Source organism: Dioscorea cayenensis, chromosome 3, assembly GCF_009730915.1.
Source record: "Dioscorea cayenensis subsp. rotundata cultivar TDr96_F1 chromosome 3, TDr96_F1_v2_PseudoChromosome.rev07_lg8_w22 25.fasta, whole genome shotgun sequence".
NCBI classification, from domain to species: domain Eukaryota; kingdom Viridiplantae; phylum Streptophyta; class Magnoliopsida; order Dioscoreales; family Dioscoreaceae; genus Dioscorea; species Dioscorea cayenensis.
The window spans coordinates 7,055,153-7,066,303 of record NC_052473.1 but is presented as its reverse complement, the minus strand read 5'-3'; the positions used below and the strand labels follow the sequence as shown (position 1 = coordinate 7,066,303).

At 35.7% G+C, this 11,151-nt stretch overlaps 1 protein-coding gene across 2 annotated transcripts; it reads right to left on the bottom strand.

Moving 5' to 3' along the window:
* Positions 1–1,553: 1,553 nt before the first annotated feature.
* On the bottom strand, positions 1,554–6,205 carry LOC120257663 (probable tyrosine-protein phosphatase DSP4). Of its 2 annotated transcripts, none has more exons than XM_039265100.1 (5): positions 5,834–6,205; positions 5,650–5,743; positions 2,073–2,145; positions 1,952–1,995; positions 1,554–1,857 (listed from the first exon to the last, which is right to left on the bottom strand). In XM_039265100.1, exons 1-5 carry the CDS (start codon positions 6,103–6,105, stop codon positions 1,669–1,671), a joined length of 672 nt encoding a protein of 223 aa, XP_039121034.1. In that variant the 5' UTR covers positions 6,106–6,205; the 3' UTR covers positions 1,554–1,668. The 2 variants fall into 2 exon arrangements, with proteins under 2 accessions (XP_039121034.1, XP_039121035.1); XM_039265101.1 differs by having other exon boundaries at positions 2,073–2,130.
* Between the last annotated feature and the right edge of the window lie 4,946 nt (positions 6,206–11,151).

Genomic DNA, 11,151 nt, shown 5'->3' with positions numbered 1-11,151 from the left:
TTGGCCTTGAAACAAACACTACCTTAAAAACAATTGGAAAACAGGAGAGAATCTCCTGTTTTCTACTTTTTGATTTTAAACTAACGGCACTATTATTTATTAAACGGCTATAATTATTTCAGTTGGATTTTTTTATTATTATTTTTTATAATAATTACTTCCCACTTTATATCATCTCCCCTCCATTCTCATTTTCTCCCATTTTAATATTATTTTAACTTCTAATTACTGACCGGTGCAAATTTGACCGAATTATTTTGTACTAATTATTGATCGGTGTAGGTTTGACCGACCTACTTTGTATTAATTACTAACCGATGCAGGTTTGACAAACCTACTTTGTGCTAATTACTGACCGGTGCAAGTTTGACCATCTTATTTTGTACTAAGTATTTACCGATACAGGTTTGACCATTCTACTTTGTACTAATTAATTATCGATGCAATTTTGATCAACCTACTTTGTACTAATTACTGGCCGGTGTAGGTTTGACCGACCTACTTTGTGTTAATTACTGATCTGTGCAAGTTTGACTGAGCCTACTTTGTAGTAATTACATAGAGGTGTAAGTTTTACTATCCTAATTACTGACCGGTGCATGTTTTACAGTCCTACTTTGTAACAAATACTTGTAATAATTTTGTACTAGTGCAAGTTTGACCGTTTTATTTCTAATATTTTTCGGGATTCGTAGTTTTTTTAAAAAAAATAAAAGGTTAAATATATATACATCAACTATTATTTTTTTAGTTAAAAAATTAATTATACAAAAAAAGCATTTATTTAAATCTTAACGGTGCAGCATGCAACCGTTAAGATTTTTTTAAAAAAATAAAATAAAACGGGAGATAATCTCCCGTTTTCAAAATTTTTTAATTAAAAAAAAAATTGGGAGAAATTCTCCCCTTTTTTATATTTAAAAATAAAATAAAATGATTAAAAACAGGAGAAAAATTTCCCGTTTGGGATATGATTGAAAAAGGAAAAAGTTTTCTCGTTTTCTCCCAACGTGTGTATTTTTGTAAATAATCCCTAACATACATATTTTTTGGTAAATATTTTATTTTTTGTAATATTAAAAAAAAAAAAAACCTCATTCCCCTCCATTTTCTTATCTGGCCTGTTTTCCTCTCTTAAATTTCTCTGAAAAAGATCACCATGAAGGCAAGAGACAAAAACTACAGGGAAAGAGCAATTCTGGCTTTTTGAAATTTAAAATATACACCCAATTATGAACACATGTATAATTTAAATTTCAATCCTCTTTAATGTAAATTCGTGTGCTTTTTTTTATACACCCAATTATGAACTTCTTAAGGGAAATACATGCAGTTTCAAGAGTAAACATAAAGCCAACCTCATTTCTCAAGAGTATAAAGCCAACCTTTAAAAACAATTCCCAAATACTATTCCGAGAAACTGAAAATATGAAACATAACTCACATTGAGAAAATAACAAATAAAAAGATGATAATCGATTAAGAACAAGGCTTAGACAGAGCTTCCTCAACAGCTGTTCATTAAAAAATTATAAAAAAATAAAAGCGGGGGTTTGAAAGAACAAATTGCACTACTGCTGAACTCTAATCCCAAACAGCTCCAATCAAGAAGATGACGACGATCGAATCTAGCTTTTTTCTATATATGCATATCTTTGGTAACTAACATCATGACTTCTTCGAACAGGAAAATGAAGTAGGCAAATGTTTAAGGCTTGACGTATCAAATCGTTCCATAAATCTCTGATCAGAAACCCTAGCTTTGGCTGCAGCAAATCGCTGATACTCATCAAAAACCGAAGACAAACACCATTTCTGCAGTTTTCTCAAACATCCTACCAAACAACCAGTTCGATGCTGAATAGGTACATGAAACCAAAAAAATCCGAATTTAGAATTTGAAACTAAGGTAGTGGAAAGGAGAGAAAAACTTGGGCCATAACTTTGGTACCTTTCCTCGTTTGCAGTGAATAAGCAGTGGGTGATTTCTAACATCTGCATCAAATATAAGAATATAAGGGAGAGCTCTGTAGGTGAAAATATAACCCAAGGAAACATTGATAAAACAGTACCTAGAACAACTTTGAGAGCTTCACGGATTGTATCTTCCGGGATATTTACAAAAGGTTCCTGAAGAAAAAACGGCTTTCACCGAAATAAGCACAGATTTCAAATGATGGAACCCTATCATTGGCATGTAAAAAAGTGGCAACATAAGCATTCATAACATTTAAGTGGCAGAAAAGTTATCCTGATGGTTACATTCACAGTGAGGATAAAATTTCTGGCACAAGGTTGTCAAATCAATTGGACTCGTGTCGCAGAAAAGGTAGTCATTACATTGCACAAATGACTGGATGATTAATTCTGAAGTTAGATTTCTAGTAAAACAATTAATTATAGGCAATAACCACTTACAGATACATGTTTGTCGGCAACACATTTAAACCAGGGTAAAAGCATGGTGCAAGGGAATCAATCTGCTAAACAAGATTACAGGGGGCCAAATAAATCATCTTAAGCAAATTTTGAGGAACACTAAAGTAACTGAAACATATAATCCAACTAACAGAGGGCATCTACAAGTAGTTGATGTTGTAACATGGCAGTTAAATGAGGGCCATTGAAACACTAAGTGGACCGTATGACAATCACGCCAAGCTAATCTATGTATTGATGAGTATTGATGCCTGAGCCTTTTTCTTTCCTTTTTCCTCTTCTATCTGATTCTCTCCTCTCAACTATTCTCTCGCATGTTTGCTGTGATCCCACTTGCTCCACATGCCTGCATTGCAACCCACAAGCCTTGCCATGTCTCACATATGAAACCTTGAGACAGCCCGACATGTGTCGTGTGTGACAACCCCAAAACCAACCTTTAAAATGAATATAGGTTGGGGCCCACACAAAGTACATCCAAAATTAGATATGAAGGGAAGAAACTTTACAGTCAGTCAGTTGGCTCATGACCAGTTTAGGGAGTGTAAAACTAGTGCTCCTACTTAGGGTTCCACATTCCAGCTGAGAAAACTTCAAGGCAATGTCCAGAGTAAAGGAGGTTCACATACAGTGGCATGCAGTAGAAAGGATTGCATGACACACTAGAGGGCGGACAATATCAACAAAAGTTGGGCGAGGAATGGATAAGGGAAGAGATGACCCTTATCTTAGGTAAGAAGCACGTATCCTCTTCTAACATACGACCCTAATGTGTCTATTTGCATGATTGAAATATTAAGCATTTGAAAACAGAAAAAATTTAATTATTAAAAAAAACATATAGAACTGAAATTTATATCAAATTGATAGAAAATAATAAATGGAGTTGAAAAGAAGTGAATCATTTTGATTACAAATAAAAAACTAGCTGTACACAGCTTCTTTAATTTTAATTTTAATTTTAATTTTTTTATTATTTTTTTGGGTGCATACTGTAAATGCCAAGACAAGAAGTATAGCACAAACGGAAATAAATAATTTACAATGTGGCATGTCCCTGGAAACAGCATAGGTATATGTGCACATCATCAGCTCAGAGTCAAAAACAAAAGACCTACTGTTTCCAACATAGGTCCAGACATAAGCTTGGGGTCACAATAGTATCTACACCTAGTAGGAGGCATCTAATGCAGTAACCGACCATCATCTCTGTTCCAACACTCAACAACATCGATTAGTGACATACATAAATATGCCACGTACATCTTTTTATTGACTATAAACATGATGTTCATATGCTAAATGCTCAGTAAAGTTAGAATATACTATTATATAAACTACATATGTCTATTTTATACCCATGAGAACTTAATTCGTAAAATTCAAGGAAATACAACAAAAAGAGAAGATCTAAAAAAACATGAACAAAAGAGCTCTATGGAAAAAACAAATTATTCATATGAGTTTTCAAAAAGCAATTAGCCCTCAAAATTTTCTTGTGCTTATCATCCCATGACCCTGGTCATAACTTTTCTTCCATAACAACAGCCCAATATCCAGCTACCAGCAGCAGCACCGCAACCATCTCCAAGCTTGGCCAGGCAAAGAGCATTTGCTAGCTAGACTATAAGTTTTGACTGTCACAGCATTTGAACTGCACTAAATTGCCTTGTGCTCTTACTAATGTTCCATTGTATTCATTTCTTTGTGCTACTTTCACCAAATTTGTGCAAATCAACACTACATACAACCAAAAAACTCTACTAAACTTCAAACACAGAGTATTTGCTAGCTAGACTAAAAGTTTTGACTGTCACAGCACTTGAGCTGCACTAAATTGCCGTGTGCTCTAACTAATGTTCCATTGTATTCATTTCTTTGTGCTACTTTCACCAAATTTGTGCAAATCAACACTACATACGACAAAAAAACTCTAAACTTCAAACACAAATGCCATCCTAGTTGTATCAAAATGCAGAACAATATAACTAGGTTATCCCGCCAACATCCATAGTACTTTTAGAATTAATCAACTACACAAAACACACTAATCTCATTTATCAAATCAGAAAATATTTATATGCAAAGGCATGTTTACTCCAAGCAGCAAGAAACACGATACAACACAAAGACAAATACCATTAGAAGCTCTCAAGCATCAATAAGCTAGTAGTTAACGTTAAACCTCTTTTTTGTCTGCAGAAAGCTGAGAATACAAATGATTGAAGGTCTTTCCAAGAAAGTGAAACATACAAAATCACCAATATTCTCCCTTGTGTCATTAGAGTTGTGTATCAGTTTTTCTCCCATGTTTATAGTACATTATCAAAACTTTCTGGGCACATTTGTTTCAATAAAATCTTCAAACATAATTCTGCATCATCTTAGCCAAGGAGGCAACTGTTACCCTCATTCGTACATCAACCATATATTGATACTTTTATTGTATGGGAAGGCCTTCAGCATTGGCCAGATCAACCACCCTCTCATAGCCAATTTTTTATTCCTAAAATACCTTAAGTCCCAAAATACCAATATTCCTATGTAAAGAGTCTTGAACCGTGAAATATATTTGACAATTAGGTATAAGACTTAAAATACAAAGAAAATGGATCTCTGGAAAGTAAATTGATTTAAACATGATTTTTTTCATCCTTTTTTTTTTGGCCAAAGCAAACTGAAAAAGTGACCATAGGACTATCTTCCATGATCAAACAGATTGATGCAAAGCTAAAAATGGCTACAGGAAATCAGAGATAGGATAGATTACAGGAGACAAATGATGTCATAACATTCTCCATGAATTTGGAATCTTTAAGATGACAGTTAAAGACCTTCGCATAGCAATGACGAGCACACACAGAAACAATTCAAAACTACAATTTCCACTGAGCATAGGATGACTAGTAAAGAGTCCTTGTCATTGGGACTGAATAAAAAAATAGCAACATCCTCACATGACCAAATCTATTTCCAAAGAAAAATAAAAAAGACAACGAACTAGTCTATCACAATCCCTAGGAACCACACAATCACAAGACCCAAGTTCAAGCAATCAAATCGACAAGAATAAAAAAAAAAAGAAAAAGAAAAAGAAAAAGAAAATACAAGCACTAATTTAGACAAAAATAAAACACATTTTGCTTATAAAGATCATAAGAAAAACTCCGGATCCTCCTTGAAAACAGAAAAAGAATCAAAACCAAATACCTTGCCACCTTCAATTCCAAACTGAAAGAGCTTGATCCCATGAGACCGGAGAAACTCCGTGTTCGCCTCCGGATACGACTCCGGGCAAAGACATCTGACATGCCAACCCAAACACAAAATCTTAACAAATAAACCTAAAACCAATCCAAACAACCATTCCAAAAAGCAACAAAATTAAACTCACATGATAGAGCTAAGTTTAAGGGTTTCCAAGAAGGAGAAGTTGGCAGTGTCCGGGAATCCTGAGCGAAAGACTCCATGATCGACCACCGAGAAGTTCAGAGGTGGAACGAATAGCTCTTCCTCCCCATCCACCACCGAATCTAAGAAACCAGCACCATAACGATGCTCACTCTCTTCCTCCTCGTCTTCCTCAGCCTCCTCCTCTCCCTTCTTCGTCTCCTTATCTTCTTCTTCTTCTTCTTCTTCGCTTCTTCCAATCTTTTCCAATTTCATGACTGTCGAATATTCAGAGATCTTCTACAACCGTGTTCTTGTTTTCTACTTTTTTTCTCTCTCTCTCTCTCTCTCTCTCTTTCTCTCTTTCTGTGTTACGAAAAGGGCTGGAATCTGGATATGACAAGTTTTGGGTTAATTGTATACAGTTATATACTTGGGAGGCCGGTGGACACGTCATACTTTATTTTTACATTTATACCCTTACATAAAAAAAATATAAATATCCTAAAGTTTTCTAATTATATAATGCGATTAATAATTACTTTTTTATATCTTTTATACGTAAATAGGTAGCAGATATTCACCATTAAATTTGAGAATATTTTATATATTATTTTTGTACATTAATCTGATCTATAAAAGTCTGGATAGGATAAAAATAGAGATAAAGACATATGGATAAATTTGCCTTTAATTATATTTTTAAAATTTTAATTAAATAAATTAGAAATTGATAATGAGATGGACCTTAACATAGTATTTGGTTTCAAAAGTCGAAGAAAAAGTAAGGGCAGGGAAGGAAGGTGAGGGAAAGGAAAGAACGGATTCAACCCTTATTTGGATAGACAAATTTTATGGAAGGAAAAGAAAGGAGAGTTCTCTAATAAACCTTGTTTGGTTTCGGAAAAAAAAGAAAGGAAAGGATATATAATAATATGATTTACCAATTATACCTTTATTATTTAATAAAAAATTACTTATTTCTATTTAAACATATGTGTTATGAATATCTCAAATAAATTCACTCTTTAAATAAATTATTTTAATAAATATTAAAAAAAATAGAATTCTATTAAGATAAATTATTCTAAAGATGAATTGAGAAATAAAAAAACACAACATAAATAAACAGATAAAAAAATAAGCAAATAAAAAAGAAATACATAACAACAAAGATTTGTAATGGGTGTCATGTAAATACTTGTTTAAAATAAAATTAGATTGAAAAAAGTGAAAAAAAAACTTATGAAGTGGTGTTATGTAATTAATTTAAAAAATAAGGGTAATAAGGTCTTTTAAAGAATTTTAAAATCTTTATGAGGTTCTTCTCTCCCGGCACCCCAAATCGGGGCCAGGAAAAGGGGGTTTCGGAGAGTCAAGGTTAACCTCTTCTTTCCCTTCGTTAAATTAAAAATATCAATCCAAACGAGAGAAGGCCCGACTTTGACCCTCCAAAATCCTCGCTTTACTTTTACTTTCTCTCGCAGGCCCTCAATCCAAACATAACCTAAGTTTCAATAAATAAAACGTATATTTTGAAAAATATTTCTCTATATAATTTGTCATATTTTAATAAGGGAAAAATTACTATTCACCCCTCGTAATTTTCAAAACTTCCCAAAAACCCCCTCCTACTTTTACACACCCCGGACAACCCTTCCGTTAGTGTTTAACTTCCCTTTTACCCCCTACCGTTCACTTCAAATGGGTCCATGTTGTGAAATCCCATTTTTGCTCTTGAAAATGGTGAGAAAAGAAAGCGCCAAATCACATCATGTTCAACCTTTTCAAGGGCTTTTCTGCTTGGTTTCTGATAGACAATGCCTAGAAGTTGCATTACATCTTGTTCTTCTCCTCATTTTTCCTCATTTGATTTGTTCGACTTCAGTTCTTTCGGTTTCGTAATACGGTGAGAATCTCTTCGTTGCTATCAGTTTGACCATTCCGCAGGTGTTTATTATGGCAGCTCATTTGTGGTAGTCTGGGTGAAGTTTATCATACCCGAAATATATAAATCGGTTTCTCCAACAGAAAATGAAGTTGATTTCCATCGGATTGGTCAAGTGCACTCCATCTTCAAATGAGCTGTAGTCGATTTTATTGTCGAGACAGAGCATGTACCATTGTCGTCTCCATTTGAAAACGAGTTCATTTCGTTGTAAAGTTCTTCTCGTTTATGGTTATCTATTTGTATATTTTAAATACTGTTTAACTATTTGCTATTATCTGTTTAAATATATTACCAATATGTTTAATAATTGTCATCTCCGTTTAACTTTATCTTTACATGTATAACTATTCATATTAACGTGTAAATTCTCAAAGTCTATGCGTAAAACGGTGATCTTTTTCGTTTGATCTGAATTGTTGGCAGGTGGCACATGGCAAGTGGCAAGGTTATGGTATCCCATGCATAAGAATTAATGACGGCATTAATTCTTATGCACGGTAACATAAATATCCGAACACCCGTTCGTTGTCATCAGTCAATGTCGGTCCACTGTGCGTTTAACTTTTTTCTCGGATATGAAGCGTCAGCCTGCTTGTGGACTTCACACCATAAATAACAAGGAAGAACCCTTCCCATGGACAACCACTCCTCGTCGTCCTCATCATCCTCCTCGTCCTCCTCCTCTTCCTCCTCGTCATCTACTTCCTGTGTATGATATTCGCTGGAGTCAGACGAAAGTTCGAAGATCAACTCTATCTGAAAGGATGTCTCGTGATCATCCTTATCTTGAGAATCAATCAACAGTAATCACGCAACAAGTTAAACTATCTTTTCCTGCCCAAGTCGAAATACTCGCATAATTGCCTGAATGCAGAGGATTCTCCAGCGGTGGATGACGGGCAAGCAATTAAGCGGGCATTTCGACTTAGGTAAGAAAAGAAAGTTTTCACTTATTGCGTGATTGCGGAGGATTATCTAGAGGAGGGAGATCAGGAAACATCCTTTAAGACGGAGTTGATATTTATCACTTGAGACTTTTTGTTACCGTTTAAGAACCTTACGTCAGTGTACAACTATTACTTTCTGTGTTTAACTATCAAGATCTTCGCTTAAGTCAGACCATGACACATTGATTAATAGACGTTTTCATGAATGTGTTTGGCCACATGCATACTGTCTTCGAGATTTTGAGGCCAATTTTATGAAAGCCAATGTCAGATTTGGGAAGACATTGAGGGAGGAGTGCTGGTCTATTTGCTTCCGCATTGCGTGGGCATCCACGGCTAAAGATTTCAATGATACCGTGAATGAACTGCATGCCACATCACCCGAAGCTCATCACTGGTTGATTAATAAATCGGATATGGCACATTGGTCGAATTATCTGTTCAGAGGTGATCATTGGGGTGAGATGTATTCAAATGTCGCGGAGTCGTTCAATACTTGGATCAAAGAAGCTTGTCATTTACCGGTGACGAAAATGGTCGACTCCATAAGGTCTGCGAATGTTGATTTACACTTAACATTTAGTGTTACCCTTTAAACATTCTCAATCTTTGTTTAATTCGACTTGTCTGACTTTAAATATTAATCCTTTCGTTTAACTATTTACAATAATGTTTAAACATGTTTACGAATTATTTAACCATCACTGTCTTTGTTTAACCTTATTTGCCAGGTTCAAGTTGATGCGCATGTTATGTAACCGGCGTGAGCAAGCGAACAAATGGGAGACCTACTTATGCCCAGACATACATTCGAAGGTAGAGATCATTGTTGAGGATAGCCGAAATCTTCGTGTTGGTCATTGTGTCGATGATCGTTACGAAGTGATCGACCAGTGTAGCAACTCTATAGATCTTGCCATCAGAACTTGTTCATGTCGAAGGTGGCAAGTTTATGGTATCCCTTGCAAACACGCTTGTGCTACAATAATGCAGACAGACACCAACGTCCATCGATTTATTAGCGGCTACTTCACCGTCGACAATTACAAACTGGCGTATAAGAAAGCTATATTCCCCATACCCGACGATGACAGGCCTTCAGACAGAAATCGTGAGCTTCGTTTGTGACCGCCTATGACGAGAAGGCAGCCTGGCCGTCCTAGACGAAAGAGGATCGAGTCGCAAGCGTTTGATGTCCGCGAGTTACATTGCAGCCGCTGCCATGGATCCGGTCACAATCGTAGATCTTGCAATGAAACTGTCACCGACTAGGCATTGTAAATAACCCGACTTCTAAAGAGAAACATTGTGTATTGATGGGCAACTTTCCATATTTAAACTCTTACTCTTTACAATGAATGCATTTATTTAAACAGAGACAGTGTTATTTTAAACGGATACACTGTAATTTGAAATATTTCAAACTGATGTTTAAACGATATATGGTATATTTAAACAATGAAACTGAAATGTACACAATTAGAACGTAAATTAAACAATGAAATGAAACTGAATGGAGTTTAACCTGCTTTACAATTGAAAACAAACAAAATTTACATTGAGATATACAAGACATGTTCTTCAAAAACAAAATTTAACCCGCTTGTGACGACCCCCCTTTCTCATGGACGCCGGCTGCCCTCCCCTCCTTAAGTATGCGGGTAACATACCTTAATCTGAGGTAAGGAACGTCTGTCTGCGGTAGCCGTAACTTCTCACCCCAAAGTAATTGCTCGATAAACCGCATGACGTAGACGGTGCAATCGACGCTTCCTTGTTTTTGGCGTGGGGTTTCCATGTCGTGCACGAGTGGGTACTTTGCCGTCGCCGACTCGCCAAACTCCATATCGACACAATTGTTGAATAGATTCCGCTGTCGAGATATGCAAGTTGAGATTAGAATACCGATTAAATACCAAACACTATTAATCGGACATAATTAAAGAACTTACCATGTCCAACGCGTCTTTATCATACCCCGGACACAAAGAATAATGCATGTATTCTTGTTTATCATTGTCAAGGACGACGACATGGAAGTGGTCATTCATGATTATCGGGAGGATGACAATTTGAACTTCATGCAGGTTGCGCACAGCATCCCCGACCATAGCCCTAATTGTTTCATGTGCGTCGTCCTGCTTTGACATAAACAGCGCAAGCGGTCTGGTGATGGAGGCACGCTTCTTGTAAGGATATGGCTCTTTGCTCAGCGACTTTTGTATTATGCATACGAAAGCGTCCATCACATCATCTGTGACCATCTCCTTCCCCTCAAGCAGCGTGTATAATTTGTCCCGTGTGGTGCTGACAGCGTCATTCTTCTACACGACAGTGCTGAGGTTAAACGATAACAGATATAATAAGACCATATTGTAAATATTTAAATGATAATATCAATTGTTAAATGATATTATATATAAT